Raw genomic sequence first — 23,182 nt, 5'->3', positions numbered from 1 at the left:
TTTTCGTCATCATGGTAAATGATTTTTACCATATATAGGAAAATGTAGTTCTAATGCTAGTTGAGCGGCTAGATGTTGTGCAGATACCTTTCCTAATCGGTACCGTCCAAAAAGAAAATTCCTCTTCAATTTAATTAATCTTTGAGGCAATCGGGAAAACTTACAAGCTACGGCCAAATCAAAAAGAACACATTTTTCAAATAGCGGAAGCAAATCCGGACATAAGTACTAGACTAATCGCTATAGAAATAAATTGGATTAACGAAGATGTACACGTAAACTTTAGCGATGTTCGTAGAATCTCAAGACAAAATGTATTGTATCCATATCACGTTCAAAAAGTCTATGCGCTTCTACCATCAGACTCTTTAGCAAGAGTTACTTCTTATAATTAGCTTTGCCGGCAGAATAATTATATTGTTAGATTTCTTAAATTTATTTTATTTTCGAATGAAGCGACATTTACGCGCAATGGATTTACGACTATGCACAATATTCACGTATAGGCAGAAGATAATCCAAAAACTGCTGTTGAGAGACATTAACAAGAAAATTTTCGTTTAAACGTCTCGGCAGGAATAGTGACAATTTTCTCTTAAGTCCAGTTTTCATGCCTCCTCTATTAAATGCTGAATAATTTTTATTTAAAAAAATCATTCATAGATCAACTTGATGATTTGCTTTTAAATGTGCGTCAAAATATATGGTTTCAGCTAGATGGTGCTCCATATTATGGTCGAAATATTAAGCACCATTTGAACTTGGATTTTAAGCTATTAAGCTGGAATGGGAAAGCTATTAAGCTGGATTTGCCAGATACAAGCACGTATTCAGTGGCCAGTTCATTCTCCTGACCTTAATCCTCTCGATTTTTGTTTTTGGGGATTTATAAAAAACGTTGTTTATATGGTTCCACAATTTAAGTTAAAACTACAAATTTTTCACAATATTCGTATTACTGTAACAAAAAGAGCTCGGGCGTACATTTAAAAAGGGAAAAATTATATTGAACACTTAATTTAGATTCATTTAGGCCATTTGTTTATTATTATTTGTTTTTATCCATTGTTGTATTATTATTATTTATCTTTAACTTTTCAAAATCGTTGTCCCTTTGCTGAAATAACTCAATTTGCATAAAATAAAATAAAATCTAGAAGAAACATTAAGGACAAGATTTATTGTACTATTAATATGGTATTTAAGATAGTCATGTGACAATACATCGTGTTTTTTTAAAGATACGTTCCCGATGTAAACGAAAAATAAATACCATGTATTGAGAGATAATATGCTGACATGTATTCTAAAGCAAGCGGTAAACTAAATTTTTATATTAATATTTAGTTTATCGCTTGCTTTATCTTAATATTTTTACTAGAATAGAAAAATTAAGAGAAAGGAACGTTTAGTTTAAAAAATTAAACACGTTCACCATTGGCATGCGCAAATAAAAGTTTGATGAGGGGGGACGTGTCCACGACCCCCAATTTTTTCCATTCTGATTTAGCATTTTTTTACCCAAATTATAGGAAAATTGCACTTCGTTGAATTGTGCATCACTGCAAAAATTCATTAAAATATGTCAAGAAGCACCGAAGCTATTAACAAAAAAATTTTTTTAACAACTTCAACATTCTGTATAGCGTGTATGAAGCACCAAAGAAAAAATTCAGGTAAAGAAAGACTAATTATTTTCGCTCAACAAATCTGTGGTTAGAGGATTGGCCTACTAATTTCCAACACCCTATATATATTAAAAATCTAAAGTAGACAGCATTATGCTAATGTTTTGTGAGGTTTCAGGGACGTTTCGTTAATTCCTGCATTTGTTACATATGTAATTACATGTAGATACAAAAATACATTATGTTGTGCAACATTGCCTCTATTGAAAACCATCAAACCATCTGTTCGTAGTCTCATCCTGAGATTATCAAACCCAAACTTACTACTTATTATTAATAAATTTGAATTAAATCCTATGAAATCTTAACTAACTAATATTTATAAAAACATAAACATAATGCAAATTCACAAGCCTTATATGACAATATGTCATTACCCGTAACTCTAGAAATGAATCTTAAGTGGTAGGACTTACTGGTGGAATCACAAATAGTCACAATTCAGAATCAAGGTTTAAAGAGAATTTTTAAAGAGTTTGTGTATGAAAAATTGAGGGCTTCATAGTAAAGCTTGAGTATTGCTGCTCAATGGTAGATGGCGACACTAGTAACTCGATAGATGGCGTACTTGACTTGTAATAGCTTTTAACCGTAGCCGCAAATACGTATAGTTTTTTTACTTTCTATATACTCAGTCAGTAAGAAGAATTTTTTAGAAAATTTAAAAACATAAATGTCCATTACCATTAGCTTTAGAGCACGTCATTCACCTGCTTCATCTGTCTAACCAAATCCGCACACACAAAGTCCATCTCGTCCGTGTCTTTCAGGCTGGAATTACTAATAGTGTTTGAGCCCTTATTAAGCTTCGATTGACTCATGTTGTAACTCTGACTCAACCCCGATTTGAACAGTTTCAGAAACCGAGTTTTAATAGAAGCACACGAATGCCCTTCCTCCGCCGGTACTGGCATCAGCCTGTCGTAAGTCTCTTTCTCCAGGTGGGACTGCGATGTCTCCAGTTTGGAGGAGGAGAAGCTGGTTTGACTGGTTTGGGGAGTAAGTCTGGTCGTCACAGGTTTGGTCCAGTGAGAGTTAGAGGAAGTTCTCGCATCGCCCGTTTGGACTAGATGCAAGGCTTCCCCTAAAAAATTCTCGGGGTACTTTTTAGTGGTGTTACGCACAGGGGCTGCTATGTAGTGGCGTCTTCGCGAGCCTCTCGAGCAGAAGTTGTGGAATGTTTTCTGGAAATCAACGAGAAACTTAATTAAAGGGAGAAAAACATGGAATAAATGTAACGATAATTGTAACCATATAATGGTGGCTGTTTAAAAGCGATAACGACCTAGAGCTTAGTAACGGTTCCTGTAAAGTTATTTTAACAGCGAAATGTAGGAGTGTGAAAACGAATTGGATTGAACGACCCTCCACTTATGCCACGGTTACTGCATAGTAACCATTATTTAGTTTAAAATTGCTCTTCCCTTGAATGCCTGTTTGCACCAAGAAACTGCGACTGATAAAGTAATATTACCAATCAAATGGTTATCAACAAAAGACCGACTAGCAGTTTTTGATACCAGCTGAAGTAACTGTTACCAATAAAATAACTGCGAAGCCGTGGTAATTCCAGAACTTGTGAATTACTGAATGAAAAGTCCGTTCTATTTTACAGCCTCATATACCTAAATTTATAAATTTCCACCCCGCAACTCCAGCTTTCATGTTGTAACAAAGACCTCTTTCCCAATTCCAACGTGATGCACTCAAAGTCCTCGAGATTAAGAATCCCCACTAAAATTAATTTTATCCGAACAAGGACTAGCACCGATCAGACTGCTACAGACCATTTTATTTTTCTTAGAGGTTTCTATTTTCTATCGAAGTCTCTAATCAATTTAAGTGTCTCTCCTTATTTTTAGGTCAGCAAAAAAGCAATATAGTATATCATATAAATAATCGATATCCGCATCATCTGTCTTTTTTGACCCCTTTTACCATTTTAGATCCTTCCTACATCTTACTAAATGTTCATCTCGTTTTGCCTGGAAAAATCTTGATAACAAGGTTCGTGTAGTTTCCAGTTGCCTTCACATTTTTATCCAGTTATTTCCATTTTCCAGCATTCATGCTATCCGCAGATTAGACTTGCAGCTGTCTGCATTCGTACACCTTTCCAGTTGATTAGCCCGAACTAATTAAATTTTTTATCCAACCGGAACATCTAGTAATCATTTTTTCAGCAATCACTCGTAAGTGGCCTAAGACAAAACACACTGTCTGCCCCATCGAATTCGTGGTTGGAATTAATTTTCCCTTATCCAGGATGAAAACTGGAAACGTGTCTGGGGGCCCTTTGCGTCTGGACCAAGGACAAAAAAGGGGTCTCAACGAGAATAAGAAGTGATATGTGTAGTAAGATCTTCATCGGTTTTATTGCTATTGAAATGGGGTTTACTCGGACTCAAACAATAAAGTAATTAAAACTGCAAACCCTTAAAGCTTTAGAAATTGAAATTGGTGCGAAACCCCGAGTGCATTTCCAGTCTTTTAATGGTCAAACAAATTCCTCCCGCAATGGTAAATATTGTTTTAGTCAGTGGAAGTTTGAGTTTCATGTTGGTCGTTAAAATAATTGAACTCTAGTGCAGTACCGTTATCACAGTTTTAATTTCAACAAAGAGCACGAGGCCAAGGTCGAGTAGATTCTTTCAACAAAATTTCTGGAATTGTTCTGTACATTCGAAGCTGAAACAACGTTTTACTAACTAGATCCTCACTCAGCTCTTAACGGTTACCGTTACGTAACAGTGATTTCTGCTAAATAAAGGTAAATTTTCTCGAGATCAACTTATAACATGAGCGTTACTAAGTAACTGTTACAGTTACTCCTCGTTCTCTTAAGAGCTTATTTTATTATGTAACGTTATCGTTACTCAATAATTCATGTTATATTTGTCAGTTACTACTGCCATTACTTCACTAGTATTTACTGTCTTCTCCATTTCACAGGTATATTTACTTATATTAATTTTAACAGAGATTGTTACTTAAAAGTCCCGACTGTATTATCCAAAATTTTATAACTGATTTAACGGTTCCACATAACCGTTGCTTCATTATCGCTATAGTAATACAGCCTGCGCTTATTTTTTTGTTTGAGAATCTTGGAATATTTACCTAACGACTAAATTACCGTTGTTTGCATGCAAACATCGCTATTAGATTAATCCGATTTTATCGGAAGTCCCTTACAGAAGACTGTCTTTATTGGTTTTGGGCCCAGTTGTTTGAAAATCAGTTAAGCTGAACAAGAATTGGTGATTGAAACCTCGTGACAGCAATCTATTAGTTCTTATGAGATGGTTCTAAGTGACAGTTGTGGTAACGCTGAGTCAATTCATGTAACTGGGCTTTAGACTTAGAACTACACGGAACCAAAAATATCTAGTAAAATAATTTCGTAACGAAATTGTCAATAGGAATGTCTTCTGTTTTTTCAATTTCCATTTAAAATTTTATATTTGTTTTAGTTCTGCATGAAATAGTCGAAATTTGGCAACTGAATTTGCCCCACCGTGTACTATTTGTCAAGAAAGAACCAGAGGCGTAGGTTACTTCATTTAAACTTAATAAAATTTCTGCACGAAATGATGTATTTCAAAAGTCTTTTTAGAAGATTTTAGAAAATTGTCAAAATGCGTAAAGCCGTTGTATCTTAAGCAATTGTTAAGTGAAATATGCCCGTGAAGATTAAATTTCAAGACGTTTCGGTTTCTGGCAAGATCATCAACTTATATTTTTCTTATTGTGGCTATATTGGATTTTGTAATTTTTACGATCGCGAGCGAGAAATCATCAGTTTCCTCCCTTGTTAAGAAAATAACTATTTCATCGCCACCCAAAAATTCAAAAATCCAATATGGTATTCGTAAGAAAAATATAGGTTGATGATATTTCCAAAAATCCGAAACGTCGTCTTGAAATTTACACTTCAGATATGTATTTTCCACAAAAATTAACTTCACAAATATATTTACATATTTCGATGATTCGAAAATTTCTCAAAAACTTAGACCGTTAGCGCCGGTCTGTTTTCACTGTCACGTTACTAACATAATTGTTTAGAATTCTCCCTCTTTAACCAGCCTTAAAGCTCGTACAGTTTTCAAGATTCCAATACATGAAAGCTCAATTTAGGATACATGTATAAAACCGATAGCAGTGTCTAAGGTAAATAAAGTAGATCCATTCAACGGCTTTTTTTTAGCCTCGTGATATTTACCCTGGACACGGAGGGTTTATAAATATCCCTTTTTCCTGACGTACAGGCTTAGATTTCTGCCAGGGAAATGAAAATCTAATGCCGGTTGTTAAATGTATATTTTCAGACAAAAATGTATTTTTGAAAAAACTTCATTTGAAATTCATACACCTGCTTTAGTTAAATCCCCATTTATGCACGCACAGGAATGTACATTTGTGGAATAATTCCTGGATTTTTATTTCCGAATTTAGCCGCATGTGGCTTGAGTTTGGAACGAACCTCATAAAGCATTCAAGAACAAAGGATGTTTTCCATAAAAAGCAGTTTTCCTAGACGACAAGGGTTTCCTCCCCTATTCCAATCAATTATTTGTTCTTTATCCCAGCAATATTTCAGCAAAAAGAGACAATTTTCATTTCTCTTCCATAAAAAAAATTGCTTCTGAGTAAATCACTTGTTAACAAGTACTTTATTTATCTCTTTTCAGCGATATTTCCTGGCAAATTGGACAGATCCTTATCATAAAAAACTAATTCCCATGCACCACCATAAAAATGTACGAAATATCGAGTTTGATGAGAAGCTTAATATAACTCAGAAGGAGTGTTAACCTTTTTCGCCGTTAAGAATTTACTCGGATTTACTGCAATTCGCAATATTGCAGAGATAAAAGGGGTTTTTATGTTATCGAGTAACGTAAAACTGTCTTTTGCCATCTGATCACTTTTAATTTACGTGAAAACTAGAAATAAATGTCATTGCAGATGATGGAAAAATGATAAAATGGATTGTTTTCGATGTAAAATACGATTAAGGATTTTTCTCAATGGATTGACGCGTCGTCTTCCCACGTATTGCCCGAGACACCTCTTTAGAGCTCGAAAACGAAACGGGCTTAGAAACAAAACCCAATTAATCCATCATCTTCGAGACAGAAAAGCTCGCTGTCAGCGAGAACTGGGACTCCCAACGGTTTGAATAATGAGTCGTGTTTCCACATACCCAACCACGTACATAAAAACTGAATCGTTTGAGACCAAGAATCATATTTTTCAACTCTGGAAAAAGAAAACGTCTAAAGCTAATACCTGGATCTATTGTCATTAATGTGGCAATCACTCCAAGGGTTCGGTCCTTTTTTATCATTTAACGACACAATCTAGTTGGGACCACAGTTTCCCATCCATACAGAATTCTTAGTAAATTTCAGCAAATAAAATTACTAAAAATTTAATTTAATGTAGAACTTGTTTGCCAAGCAGTATCCCTAATCGGATGGAAACTACATCCCGTTATATGTATCTCAGGCATTCGAATGGAAAACAAAATCTCTGCCAGCACTGAAGAACTGAAAAACAGGAAATATCGCGTCCCAATCCGAAAACTTTATCCCAAAAGTGGGAGTTTTTTTTGCGAAATTGCCAGTTTTGCGTTCTACATTCGAGCTCTTATTGCCTTAAGATGCAAAAAAGCTGGGGGAAAAAATAAGGCTGTTTTTCCTGAATCACTTTGTTTACGAGAAGGCTCGCATTACGTCTTATTTACTGAAGGCAATGTTTATAAACTTCTTAAATCTTCTTAATAAAAGAGTTTTAAAAGGCTTAAGAACCTGATTTCTGGAAATAAACTGTCGTTACTTTTCTCGACGAAATTTGTGATTTCGCCTGCCGCACGGCCGCAAATTTTCGCCGCGCTCGCAACACGCTGCTTACTGTTCTCGTTATGTAACTCTATACGTAACGTACGTAACATGATCCGTCATATAATTAAACAGTTCAAAAATATTTATCAATATTAGATGGATTAAGAGAGTTTTTCCTGGCTTACATTTAAATGTAAAAATATACAGGGTGTTGCATCTAGAAAAGCTAATGATAACTTAAATTGTAATCTTTAAAGTTATATACAGAGTGATAAATAAAAGAAATCTTTTTGTTCATGGCAGATTTCTTTAAGTAAAGATATTTGAAAGCTCTTTATCTCCGAAACTATTAAAGGTAAATACGGAGGGATTCAGAACTATGGGATGAATCTGCTGAGGATTATTCAGTGAAACAATAGAAAACATTAGAGTATCAGAACCCATGTCCGGAAATATGTCATTAAGATGCTATGGCCTCATGATGCTTTAAGACAGTCATATACAAAAATGTGTTTTATTGAATTTTAATACATTTTATTTTTAATTTGTTTATACAAAATGATACTACAGTAATTATTCAAAATGTAATCCTTGAACTTGAATGCAGCTTTTTAAACGACCATCATGGTTTCTGAGAACTTCGCTAAAAATTTGATAATCGTTTTGAACATGCTTCAAATGCCTCAGTAATTCGTGCAATCAAGTCTTGTTGTTTACACTGGCGTTTCATAAATCAGAGACTTTACATGTCTCCACAGAAAGAAATCTAAAGGTGTTAGATCGGATGATCTAGGGGGCCGCGAAACTGGACCATCTCTGCCGATCCAATGTTGTCCGAATTGACGATCCAACGAAATACGAAACGTACGACGTAACTTACTAAAACTCTACAAAACACATTTTTGCATATAATTGTCACAAAGCATCATAAGGTCGGCAACCTTAACAAGTCATTGCCAGACATGGATTTTCATACTCAAATATCTTCTATTGTTACAGTAAATAATCTCTAGACTCTTGATTTCATAGTTCTGAATCATGCTATATGAAGATTTGAATACTAGCAATTTTCTTATTCGTATGTATTTAAATATATAAAATATACAGTGTTCTGAATTTGAAAGCACGCTCGATGCCAGAAACGTGAGGTGACTAAAACTTAATGTGTTTTGAGTCTCTCTGTCTCCGAAACGTGTAGAGGAAGATTTCATACCCGAGATGAACCTAATTATGTGTACTATTTAAGTCTATCAGAAAATAGAAAATTGCGTTAAAAATATCTTTTGAAAGTGTAAACACGAGGCGATCAAAATTGCATTTTCTTTAGAAGCTCTATCTCCAAAAAGTATATGCCAGAAACTCTCTAAATATAGTATCCATAAAAATACGTGGCAATACACAGGGCACTGCATTAAACAATTCAATTTTATGGAAGTATTGTCGTGGGATTTTCTATCTTACCTTAAATGCATTTCTATACTTGTTGGACATAATATGGTACAACAGAGGGTTGATGCACGTGGACAAGTAGTACAGCACGCCGCTGGTGTACATCAAGTATAAGTACATTTGGAAGTACGTGGCTTGGGCCTCCTGTGACGCATCAGACAAGTATACTGCCAGTAGTCTTTGAGCGTGGAAAGGGGCCCAGCAGACAAAGAAAGCTGCCACAACTGCAACTGGAAGAAAAACAGAAAACTTAAATTTAAAGTGGGCGTAAATTTACAAATTGCTTATAAGATAAATGTTTCAGCGAATTCGTTAATAATCGCGCAGATATTTTGGAGGCGATTGAGGTTGGGGAATCGATTGATCGGGCATAAAATTGTACAAATAAGCCAGGAAAAAAGGTTTTATCTATAATATTTAAGCACATGATTATTAATATACAAATTTATTAGATGACAGCATTATTTCTGACCACATCAAATTACATTCTTAAATCATCATTTCAATCTCCGTCTTGACCACTGTCCACCAGACAAACCCTAAACGTCTATATGCCTTGACTTCTTTCATTCATTCACACACAAGGTTTAATTTTCCCCTCTGTTGATTCCGTTACGAATCCCTGCCAATCAGTTCCAATTTTTTATTCCAGGAAAAGTTGAAAATAGCCTTGGTGTGCATCAGATTTTTCCATTAAATTTCTCCTGCATCCAGAAATAAGCTGAATATTGTAAATCGTTACGGCTAATAGGGAATTGCCACATATAAAACCAGCGTTGGTCCAGGAGAGTCAGTATGAATTTCGACTTTTTTGTCCAAATTATCGACAAACGGCACTGCGAATATGAACAAGCGAATTAGTGCTCTTTGTAGAAATAAATTGTGACACAGTAAAAGTGAAATTGAGTATAAGTGCTTTGTCTTTATTTGCAAACCACTCGACAGAAATATCTAAAATAACGGTGAAAATTGACTAAAACATTGAAAATAAAAGCTTCTGAATTAGACGGCAACAGTTTGCCAAATTCAAAGAAGCTAAACATGTACAAACAAGATACGCCCTCCGGGAACGAACAACAGATTACAGAGAAAATTTTTTAAAAATTAAAATTACGTATATAAATGGAGAAAGGTACCTTTTTTCATTTTTGCAGACAGCCAAACTTATATGGAATCACCCCGTATTTTCCGAAGAAGTTATTTTTGGCGAAATTAGGTACTGGAAATTAAAAGATTAGGTTAAAAAAGATTTGTACTGCCAGAATTTAAAGAAAGAAAAAAATTCTATATGTATAATAAAAAACTCTCATTTTGTAAAATCAAGATTTATAAGAAATTCAAATTATAAATGAAAATATAGACTTCTTGAGTGTTCTAATAATCTGTATTTCCACCCCTAGCTTCAGTACAAAAACGGATTCGACGGAACATGATTCCTATAAGATTATTAATTTCTTCTTGAGGAAGATTTCTCCATTTTTCATGAACTGCTTGTATCAGTTGTTCTATATTTTACGAGTTGTGTTGACGAGCTCTAATTTTTCTTTTAATCATGTCTCATAAATATTCTATGCGATTCAGGTTGGGAAAACAAATAGACCAGGTTAAAACTCTTATACCCCCCGGTTCCAAGGTATTTTTCGCTACTCTCTATTGGTATGCGGTGGGACATTGTCGTTCACAAATAAAAAAACCCTCTCCAACAGCACCTCTCCAAGTTGTTGTTATTGGCTGGAAAAACCAAATCTACGTGTCTCTATCCAGTTAAGGTGGGTCGAACGCGAATTGAGGGAGGTATTTCCCCTATCGTTATACTGCTCGAAAACATTACTGTTCCCCTTTTATATTTCGGGACAGATCGGGCAACTGAAGCCTGGCCTGCCTTCCATAGCCTCTTAAAATATGGAATCGCCGAACATCAGATCTAAAACCAATTCTGGTTTCGTTCGCAAACAATACGTTTTGTCATTCGTTTATTGTCCAGTTTTAGTGCTACAAATACCAATTTAATACATCGCGTTTATGTGGCGTTATCAATTCAAGGACCTTTAGTGGCCTTTGGCTAAATAATCCCCTAGCTTGAAGTCGTTTCTAATTGTTTCCACGGATACGCGTATGTCGCTTGTACAAGTGGCTTTTGAAGCTTTGGATTTGTTATCGTTGGATTTCATCTAGCTATTTGAGCTAAAAATCGGTTTTGTTAATCTGTGGTAACGTTTTGGCGACTTCTTGGTTTGCTTTGTAGTGTTCCCAATTCTAAATATATCCTGAATAGGTATTTGGAGTCCCATATCAGTTTAAGCCACTAGAGATTTAAGGTTTTTTTTTAAATGACTTATTTGATGTTGTAACACGTGATTTTTTACAAAAAAATGCGGATTTTAGACTTTTATTGCAAAAAAAAATGTTTTTCTTTTGCTATTTTGTGCTATTTTTCGAGTTTAGCATTTATTTCCAATAGGTGAAGTGTCCTTCGAGACCATGGAGTGAATTGAGGTGCTGGGTGGGGTAAAACAAAACAAAAGAGTTGACTTGAATTAACCTGAACTAACCTGAACTTAACCTGAACTAACTTGAACTAACCTGAACCTGACCTGAACACCTCCCCCTTCTTCCATTTAACTTGAGCGATTCCTCTTACCTTTGACTCTGGCCCTTACCCTTACCCTATCTTACCCTACCTAGCCTTACCTTACCCCACCCAGCACCCCAATTTACTCCACAGTCCCGAAGGACACTTTACCTATTGGAAATAAATGCTAAACTCGAAAAATAGCACAAAATAGCAAAAGAAAAAAAAAATTTTTTTTCGCAATAAAAGTTTAAAATCCTCATTTTTTTGTAAAAAATCACGTGTTACATCAAATAAGTAATTTAAAAAAAAAAACCTTAAACCTCTAGTGGCTTAAAGTTATATGTCACCGATATTTGAAATCACACCTTGCAGAAGACCAATGGTACGGGCAAAAGTTCTTTGAGGCATACCCTGCTCCACTAACGCAATTATTCTTCTTCTCTGTACACCCGATAATCCTACAAAAGGCATTTTAAGGCAGTTTGAAACATAGAATACAAATGAGAAAATCTGAGATGTGACTTCCAAATTAATAAAATCAATGCACTAACTTTAATTTTTTGACTAACAACATTTTTTGACTATAAAAACCAAGTTTTTTATTTGAATGCAAAAACAAATCAGTAAAAACACCTTTCTATAAAATACTGGGTGATTCCATGCAAGTTTGGTTGTGTGTATTTGTTCAACCCGTAACTAGTAATAAAATTTGAGAATTTTTAGATGTTCAAATAAACAAAGTCCCACTCGTTTATTTTAAAAATCCCGGATTATCACCACTTTCTGAAAAATTTGTGTAACTTCAAGAATTTTCCAAACGCCTGCAAATATACCTGAAGCCCTGAAAAATAATCCTTTCTGTGTTAACAATAAGTTCAGATTTGCCAGGTAGCAAACTCTGGTTTTCCTGGCAAAGTTTCCAGGGAACTAGAACAAGGACTTTCAAACACTTTAACTTTTGTAATGGAACAAGTGGGGTTATTTTACTACGGAATTAAATTCCGATTTAACCTTCGACATTGTCTTTTCTCAAAACGTACATTATTTCAGGAAAAATAAGTTTTTCTGGGAAAAATCTATGAAATGATGTAAAATTTGACGATAATGGCAAATGCTCAAATATGGCTTTCCGGACTCGATAATATTATTTAACAAGGAAGCATGGCGAAGAAATCCTTTGCGAACTCTTTAATCCGCATCTTAAAGATAAAATTTGCATAATATCGCTTACGTATTCATATTCTGGCAATTTCCAGCCGAAAGGTTTCAGGAAATTTCAATCTTTATTTTAGTTTTTTCGTTCGATTAAGCCCCCAAGATCAAGGAAGGTTTAAAGGAAACAAGCGGCTCCGTGTGAGCACCAACACTCACAATTTGTGTTTTTAGAAGGTGATCAAATATTGTGTCACTAGGTTTATGATCAGCACTGAGCCAGTGGATTGATTGAGACCCAAACCAACCTGAACTCGCGATCATAAATCCTCGGACCTCGTGTATACATACAAATTCCGGGATTGACACTATTGAATCGTGAGCCCTAATTTGCCCCTTTGAAAGGTCACAATTAAGCTTACATAAAGCGGTATGTGTTTCACCCCGCAAACACAGAAGAATTTGCATTTTAGTCAATTAGATTTTATGGAAATTGTGCAGCTGACCGAACGCTAGGAAGAATGGCTAATTTAAAGGACTGAGAACATGCATAAGTGGACAATATATCGAGTTGCTGGTTCAACTCCTATTGCCATTGGCAACAGCAGCTATGTGCATGCAAATTTAGTGGTACAATGACTAATAATCGCGATAATAAACCTCATCTAGGAGGAATGTAAAATTAGGGGATTTGTACTATTGTTCGTTTCAAATAATTTATTATCAACTTCAATTTTTCAGATTTTATCTGTTTCCTGTGTGTAGTTCTCTTCAGCTAAAACTGAATTAACCCTGTCTGTTCGCTTACTATAGAAAATACCCCCTATGCAATTTGTCTGTTCCCGAATATTTGTGAGAATCAAGACCTTTAGTGCGTTTCCGCGAGCTTTGACATTCGTCCGAACATCATGGGCGTGGAGTGATTGCACGAATGATTCCACTGAAAAATTGTTAGATGCTTGTTTATAATAAAGGTTCCTACCCGCATTATTATTTTACTTCGTTGCCTTCATTCCAATTGATCAGTGGCTTCTTTTTCAATACACGCGCATTGTACAACATGTATTATTAACTACTAATACTAATATTAATAACAAATAAATTTATTAGTAGTTCAAATTAAGCAGATGAAGTGAATGATCCAATTGCTAGAATTAAGTTGATCTAACCTTGATCTAAGCAGAATACACATATTGAATTGCACATGCTCTATCAATGTCTGTTATGATTAATCGTAGCTTATATCCGTATGAAATATATATTATTATTCAAATTGGTGACACAAATATACAATATATGTATATAGCTGAAAATATAATAGCTGAATGATAAAATAAAGACCCGATATTGCACAATAAACTAGAATAGTTTACTGGAATTATTCAATTGTAGTACTGCCCGTTTGAAGTCTAATTCCATAGAATCTATATGTGGGATATTTTAATTGGATATTGTATATTTATATTATTGGCATCACTCTACTTTAATTTATTTGGTACATCACATATCTAATCTTCCAGATTTCTCTCATTTAATTGAGTTTCCGAATCAAGACTCAAGGACGTCTCTAAAGGGGTTATTGATAAGATTAGACATATTACACTTCAGGTTTAATTAAAGGTTTGAAAATATTTGTTTCTCTTTGTACACCACTGAATATATATCTAGTTACTTAAAAGTTTACATCAGTGATTAATGAAAAATCTTGTTTTAATTCAAATTTTGAACGTGTATTGAGTTCTTTATACGTCACGGATTAGATATCTATATGTCTATGTCACAATGTGTAATTAACATCCATCGGTTTCTCCAGAATTTAGTTTCGAATTTAAATTAGGAACCAAAGGCGTCTTTGAAGGGTTTCTTGAAAATTTGAAAAACCACTATTTAATGGTACAGTTTTGAATATTTTTTAATTATTAATATTTCTGCACGCTTTTGATTATCTGAACTTGTCCTTAAAAAATTATAACATCCTCAAAGTCTTCGGAACCATATTCAATACTATTTAACAAACTTGTAAAAACTATTGCTCTTTTTGTACCCCACTGAGTCTCTGAATTTTGACTTAAAAAATTGTAATCAATTTTTAAAACCTAATTTGATATCAAAATTAAGAACTAGTGGCGTCTCTTAAGGTTTTACTGATAAATTCAAGTAACTAAATTTATTAGTGCCAAGTTTTGCTTCAAATTATGGAAATTTACTAATTTTTTGGTTCGCCAATGAGTACAATTTTTACTGAAAAAATTATATAAACTTTGATTTTCCCGGAACCCAATTTGGTTCCAGGATCAAACACCAAAAGCGCCCATGGAGATTATATTAAAACGGTTTTAATTGCCTTCCTCGCCCAGTTTTAATTTATTCCATCAATAAGCGAAAGCTACTCAGATAAAATAAACACAACAAACAACGTGAGCAAACAAAACAGGAAACAGATCAAGGTTTTTCTTTCAAAGTGTCTAAACGGAATGTCGTTTCTCTTCATAAAATATATGTATATCTAATAAATTAAAGATTTTTTTTCAGCTTCCACGAGCTCTGGAAACTGCCAGATACTTACTCAGCATCTTCACTACTCTGTTCTGAGACTGGGTATTTCTGATCCTTTTTTTAACGACTTCGGTATTGTTATAGTGAGTGGAGTATCTGAGCGCTGTACAGTTGCTATTGTGCTGAGTCAGCGATGGCCTTTTGGCAGTTGATTTCTTCAATTGTCTACCAATAAGGATATAGAGCACTGTGATGAGGGTCATTGGAGCTACGAAGAACACTATCGTAGATATCTGGAATTGATGAAAATAGTAATCGGTTAAATCTCTTGCCAAAGGACAAATTTCCTTTCATTTAGTTATGAAAGAGTGAAACTGAATAATTAATAGAAATATCCTCCTACGAAAGACCGAAAAGGAAATATTATTTCAAAGAGGGTAATGAAAGGACAAAGAAGGAAATTAAGTTTTTAGGCTAGATTATTTATTTCGGGCTAAAGAAACAAAAGAAAATTCGCTAATTTCTCTTATCTCTTTTACGGCTCTTAGAAATGGCCCAGATTATCCGGACTTTTTCAGTTTCGCTGGTTTTTCTGGGATAACAAAATGTAGAATAGGAAAATTGGCACCCCGTCTATCGAAAAGTAAGTGAAATTACCTTTAAATTTAATTACCGCCAGACTAAAATTAATCCTTCGCGTTGACTTCGCCTGAAAGTCTTGTGGAAAGTTTTCGTGAAATTTTAAAGTTATGTGTCTGGTTCTAATTTAAAGAATTTCTTGATGAAAGTTTCAACTAGAACTGCGACAATGTCTTCGTGTCGTTTTCAATTGAGTACAGGGCATGTCAGGAGTTAAAAAAAAGTCCAAACCATCATGCCACACCAATGAAGTTTTGCAACATAAAACTCTTTCAGTTCTATAAATTTGTGCTTTAACTCATTTAAAACTTGAGGCGTACCACTAGTTGATTAAAGAACAAACTTTTTTCCCAACTTCCTGAATATTTCCAAAATAAAGTCGTAAAATGACCCAGCTACGCCAAAGGAGTCTTGCACGGTGGTATTAAGTCCTTGGAAACCAGAGGCGCGCCAGAAGGCAATTGAACAATTAAATATTCTCTTTAATTCGTCGCTAAAAATGAAATTATTATGAACGATCCTACTATGTTAACAGAGTCATGCACGAGAGTATTTCTCGATCATCAGGTTGGACGATTTAGGTCATAAAACATTAAAACCAAAAGCGTACCAGGAGCCAATTACACCACTTAACTTATTTTTAAATTCCTCATTATGAAAAAAAAACAATAATTAAAAACGGCATCTTCTGGCAAAATTGTGAAATAACAAGGTGAAAACCAGGGGCGTAGCAATATTCGGTTAACTAATTGAATATTCTCGTACTTTCGTCTGATTAAAAAAAACAATTAAACGTGCTACGTCGATGGAGTCTTGCAGGACGATCTTCTGAAGTATCTCCTCCAGCCCGTAAAATATATACATTAAAAACAGGGGCGCATCAAGGGTCGATTTTGGTAGTAAAACTTTTAGTTAATTTAACAATTATTTTAACAATATCACTTACGAGGATAATTATGTTACGTCGATGTCGCAGTGCGTTGGTAATATTTCTAAGTGCCTTCCTCGGGCTGGAAAATATGTGCTTTCACACATCAAAGACCAGGGGCGTACTGAGTGGCGCATTTGGAGAAACATTTTCGATTTGTGGATGCCGTTTTAATAGCAAATTATTCTCTAAAGTTTTCCAGCATTTCTAACAAAACAACTTGAAATAATTATTCCACGTCAATGGAGTTTTACTGTGTGGCATCCAAAATAACGGTAATCGAAGTTATCTGATTCTCAGTTATTTATTAAGTGTGCAGGGAGTTTATTCTACCCAAACACTAAAGCAAAAGAAAGCGTTCGATTTAATGTTTCAATTTCCCGATTTCTATCCAGATCTTTGTAAATTATGGATAGATTTGCAAACATAAATATTATGATAGTTGATTAAATTTGAGTAATTCCCCCACGTTTTCGTAAACATTAATTACCGCAACTGCCAACTATGTAAATCATATAATTATTAATGTAAAACTACCTACATCTATCTCAAATTGTTCTATTTTGAAGGCAACATAGTTTTCTTAGCGGATACTAATTTAATAATCTCTAAAACTTCAAAACCGTGATATTAATGAAGTAACGCAAACATGCTAATAGCTGCGAAACGAAAATAAGAGGCTGGATCGAGGACACTACTCTCCTGGATAACGTTTCCTGAAAAATTAAAATATGTAAAGGATATTTTAAGGGAAAATTTTTGATCCTTGAATGGATAATGAAAGTTTAAAAAGTTCCGTCGATTCGAATTAAAGGGTCATCAACGATGATTAGTATATTCATTTTAATACTCCGCATACGTTACCTGGAAATTCGAAAAAAGACGACTTTATTCCATTAGTTCAAATTTACCCTGAATACCTCCATGAAATACATAATTATAATTCACCTCAGGCTGATAACTTTATACACAAGGCTTCAATAATAATTACCCCTATGACCTAACATACCTCGAAAGCATGGTCGAATATCTTAGTAACAACAGTGCAGTGCGTGAACAGTTTGCCATTGTCGTCCAACTCCTGGATGCCGAACTGGATAGCCTGCGGCACGGCCAGCGTGAAGGCCACCATCCAGATTATAATGATTATCCGGACACATCTGGATAGTTTCGACATTGTATGGGAAAAGAAGGGATGGCATATGGCGAGGTAGCGTTCCACCGTGAAAGCTGTGATTGTTAATACCTGGAACAAGAAATAAAACTAACTAACTTTCGCGTTTACATTCAAACTCGTTGAGACCCGAAAAAATGGGAAAATTAGCGTTTGTCACTCTAAATTTCGTAAATGTGTGAAAATTCCGAGAATGCGCCATGACTTTCATGAAAATTGAAACGCCAATAGTGACGTAATATTGTATGTTGAGTGCTGCAAACGCTCTCTGTAATTTAGGGAACGTGCATTTGAACCCAGTAAAATCTGAGGCGTACGGGCTAAAATTTTCTTCACGTAAGAACCCCTTAGAAAATTGCGGCGAATTTTACATACAGGGTGTGCGTTCCTACAATTGAATCATGAGGATCATGGCAACCACGTGCGAAGTCCACTTGATTGGCGGAGAGCATGGAAAACACTTTATTTCTCTGGTCCTCGTGAAGAATGCCTTTACATGAGCACAGATGATGGTTTCGTTAATATCCAACTAACATGGACCTAACGGTGATCACGTTAACCTGAACAAACCAATGATCTTAATGCCTACACAAATTATTTCTGAAACGAACTTTCTAATGAAGTACTAAAAGGGTGCGTTATTTATTACTTTTTTGTGCACTTTCGTTTATTTTCACTTTATGTTTGTCCTAATGGTGTTAAATGAACCATTGACATGCTCATTCCCAGCAATTTTGCACCGGGCCTTGTCAACTAAATTTGCAATATTTTTATAGTCGTTAAATAGCTATTAAAGAATAGAAAATAGTTTTCAGCTGTTTTTCTTGGCGTAAAAGCTGGATTTTATCTTGTAGGAGCTCGGAGTGAGAGACTATGCAAACCAGAACTTACCCGAAGATCCGCTACTGCCTAGACGCTCCTCACCCACCACTGAATTAAAAGAATTCAGTAAGTAGGTTAACTTGAAATACTCAAACCAATGATGATATCTAAATTTATCCAGATATCCAATATCCACATTGCCCTGAATTTTCATGAAGCGCCTCAGACATAAAGCAAAAAATCCCATTTTGCGTTATATGAAGCACAGTATCAAGAAGCGAAAAGTGAACGAAAAACCCAAAACTAGTTAGGACTGTGTTAAAGCTCAATGCTTCATGTCAAAGCCCTCGCGATATTTACATTTTCCTTATTTTGCCAATTCCAATTCTCTATTTGGTAAAAAAAACCTGAAAAATAAACTAGAAAATGTGTTTCACGACTCTGCAAACGGAACAAGAAAGAAGTGAAAAGGTGTTGTTGGTTTTGACGCGAATGCTTCAATTCCACGTTTAGAATCATAAATCCCGAATTGTATTGCTAGAATGAGATTTCGGGACTGTTTGTGTGCCACTTTTAAGGGCAAAGACCGAACACTCGTGCGGGAATACTAAAGGCCGCTTCATACTATAGCGCCACTCATTGTCCACTCAAGCAAAGATCCAAATTGAATCCATTGAAGGGAATCAGTATGTTCACACTAAAGCGAGTGTTATGTCGCTGTACATTCAAATGGGAGCCCCGCTCATTTGAGCGTGAGCGTGAACGTCGCTTGACCCATAGGACGAAACTGGCTTAAACCTCATAAATTCTTAACAGTTTAAGAAGGTTTTACCTTTTCGCAAATTTATTGTCCCAAAGGTTCAGAGTGACCTTCGCAAGGGTCTAGGGGACCTTTAACTTTAGGGCAGCCGTTAAAAAAATTTTATTTAATGCGGGTGTAATTTCTTTGACTGTGTCGACAGGTGGTAGATGCGTTAATTCCCTAGACCAGTGACGGGTGTGTGGCTAGGGGAATGCCACTGCGGATTTCAGCTTGAAGTTGAATATCATTAAAAACGTTAAAATGCTTCAACGACAATTAGATATGAAAATCGCAAAGCAGGGGCACCCCTAAAAAGACCTAATATTGAAGCAATTTAGGTTGACGTACTGATAACTTTAGAGAAATTCAAGATATCTTGACACGCCATTGTACACTTCAATTTGAGGCCGAAACCTACTGAAGACTGCAAAATTCAATTCCATATCAAAATAATAATGCAAACAGCCCCTGAAAAGTACGCTGATGTTAATGATATAGAGACATTGAATGTTTTTAAAAAATAATAGATACTTTTGGACGCCACTGAAGTTACAGTTTTTTACCTGGAAAACCTGAAGTTTTCAAGTTGTTGAAATACTAACTTGCCGACCAAATCCAGGAACAGGAACGAGTTAAAAATCGATTTACAAAACTCGAAATTATTGCAATAGCTGTGAAATCAGTGGCGTGGGCACTTACAGTCTGAGAACTTCCATGAAACGGGACCCGATCTTATAGTCAGGGGCGGAGCTAAGTGGGCCCACGAGGAACGAAACAGTGAATGTGCCCCTCCTAATAATTTTTAAACAGATTTATTTACTGCGCATTAAAACATTATTAAGATATATGGCCTGGAACGTGGACGTTTATGTTCAAACACATGTTCAATTAGTTTCTTTGAGTTAAAGTTATCTCTGCCAATACACACGAGCCCCAAGATCCTAAAATAATATTCCTCTGTCCCAGACGTATTTATGTTTTTTATTGCTTATCCTGACTAACGAAGTTACGATCATTCTTTCTACTCAAATATGTATATTAACATTCATTAAGGTCGGCATGCTCTCACTATGATTTTCTATGAATATCATTAATACATGTTATTTCAATATGAACCCCAATCTAGATCTCGCTGAATTGATGTTTCGAATCAATAACATGTTTAGTCCAATTTTTCTTTTACATTTTTCACTTGCTTCAATGAATATTTTAACCAGGGTTTCTGCCAATGAATAGTTGTTTTTTAGGACAAAGGGCAATTCATAAATTCTTGAAGCCCTCTGCCAGAAACAGCATTGAAATTAATATAATGGATTGTTTTCATGGCGAATGGTGCTTTATGGTTTTGTCCTCGGAATGGGGTGAAAAAATTGTTTGTTTTGTAATTATCATTTCTATCTTTGTCGCCATCAAGATGGTTATTTGTACCACAGTTTGTTGATTTTTCTGAAAAAATGAAATTTTACGATACCCAATTTTTTCATAGGGATGTGCTTTTTTCTGTGCATTAAAGCTCCATTTTTGGAATATAATCCTAAAAATTTATCCAGAAAAGAGAGAATTTATTATGAAATACACAGTATTTTGGGATAATAGAGATGGGCGATATTGATATTTTCCGATAAACTGGCCAAAAGCGCTTTGTTTGAAAAGTATTTTGGATGGCTCTTTAGAAGTGAGGCTCACGTCCATCGCATTAATAATTTCATTAAACACTCGTCACAGTTGCAGGTAGGCGGAATTTGTTAATAATAATTAACATTGAACAGACTATAAAATAATATTTGAAAACGGACTTTAAACAAATGGCTCATTAACTACTTTCCGCTAGTCGACGACATAAGCAGGAAAGGAAGCACCATTGATAACTAGCGTTTCAAAGCTTCGTCAAAACGCACTTGTAATAACAATTAATTATTTATATATATAAAAAGTGCTATAAACTTCAAAATATACATGAAATTGAACCATCGTTAAGTGGTTATTATAAAGGACAAAAAGGCATTTGCAAATTGAATTTCAGGTTGACCTTAATTAAGAAAAAAATAGACTTCAAAGGCAGCCTTAAAAATCTAAAATGTTAATTTCGAAAAAAAGCTAATATAAGTACATTCTAACTAAAAATAATTACATACTTCCTTTTAAAAATGTAAAATCGGAGCTTATTCAATGAAACGTGTCACTTTCAGCTTTCCTTCAGAAAATTTCCTCATTATTACATTTTATTAACGTACAAGCAATCAATTTCTTGCAGTCGATTACGCTTTCTTCAGTTTGTTATTAGAAATTATTGCCTGCACTAAATCATTACAAGAAGTGATCCAGTAACATAGAGATACTTCTAAATGTGTAAAAAGATTTGAACACATTTCAGGCATCTAAATATGAAGTATTTTAATATTTTTTAAAATTGTTTTTTATATTTTTATGTTTTGTACTATTTTATTTACTAATTTTATAAATTGCATATTTTTCAATTTATAGGCATTTGGTATTTTTAAAGTAAATTAGTTACTTTCAGATGCCTCTCTGCACTTTTTACTAAACGAGCGCAAGCGATAAAATCATTTTACCGCACGCACGAACGAAATTAACAATGACGTAAACATTTTGCGTATATTTGAGCTTTTAATAAATCTCTATACACTACATTAACTGCGTATTTGTGGGTGTTATAAAAACGATACCAAATAGCTTATCTATTGATTATTTCCCTAGTAACTGAGGGAGTATATTTTCTGCTTGAAAAGACATAAACAATGGATTTCAATTAATAAACGCATTAATACATCTATTTAGTATTAAAAAGTACATTCACCAGCTGATGTACACTATAAATCAGGTATTTCATTATTAAGTAACAATCGCACCCACAGTCATAGACGCTAACAGGAATCTTACCCCAATAAAGTGTCTCTATCAGTAATTTTACCACCGGGATTAAACTTTTATCAATGTCTACAAAGTCAAAAATCCTGAAAAGGTATCACAAATACGTAGCATTTGGCTTATGAAATTCTCCTCTGGATATACATAATGTACTTGGTGCGTTCATGTATCTGGATCAAAAATACGCACCTAAACCTTAATACTTTGGTTCCAACCTTCTCATAGCACTGTTTATTATCTGACGTTTGCACCAATTTGACAGGTTATTAAAGGACGTTAAGGCGAAAATTTGGCAAAAATTCATAAAAACCTTAAGTAGTAATTTTCTCTTCCGGAATTTGTCAAGACTTGAGAGCACATAAATTTAATTAAATCCTTAATACTTTGATCCAAGACTCAGGACGCTACTGTTTATTGTCCAACGCATTCACCAATTGAGCATATTATTGAAGAACATTAAAGCGACAGACTGACAAAAATTCATTAAGAAATTCGTATTATTTTTGCACCGAGAATATTTCAAATTTTGAGATATTCTCGGTGCATAAATTGGATTTTACAGAAAAAATTCTTACTTTGGACTCGGGCTTGGCACGCCACTGGTTTCCGTCTAATTCAGCGATCAATTTGGCACGCTATTAAAGAACTTTAAAGCGAAAAGTTGACGAAAGTTCATTAAGAAATTAATTTTTTCATTAATTTTTTTCATTTTGTAATTT

General features: G+C 34.7%; 1 protein-coding gene across 1 annotated transcript in view; it reads right to left on the bottom strand.

Annotated features, from left to right (window-relative positions):
- Positions 1-1,139: 1,139 nt before the first annotated feature.
- LOC136409155 (pyrokinin-1 receptor-like) overlaps positions 1,140-23,182 on the bottom strand; it is a 56,387-nt gene continuing 34,344 nt past the window's right edge. The window contains exons 3-6 of the mRNA XM_066390485.1: positions 17,786-18,022; positions 15,280-15,502; positions 8,999-9,216; positions 1,140-2,872 (exon numbers count right to left, since the gene is read on the bottom strand). Of these exons, the coding sequence (XP_066246582.1) occupies positions 2,381-2,872; positions 8,999-9,216; positions 15,280-15,502; positions 17,786-18,022 (1,170 nt within the window). The 3' untranslated portion in view covers positions 1,140-2,380. The remainder of the gene's footprint in view (positions 2,873-8,998; positions 9,217-15,279; positions 15,503-17,785; positions 18,023-23,182) is intronic.

The sequence above is a fragment of the Euwallacea similis genome, chromosome 5, assembly GCF_039881205.1.
Source record: "Euwallacea similis isolate ESF13 chromosome 5, ESF131.1, whole genome shotgun sequence".
Taxonomy (NCBI): Eukaryota; Metazoa; Arthropoda; class Insecta; order Coleoptera; family Curculionidae; genus Euwallacea; species Euwallacea similis.
Note: the sequence above shows the minus strand (reverse complement) of the source record. Positions and strands in the feature narration are given on the sequence as shown.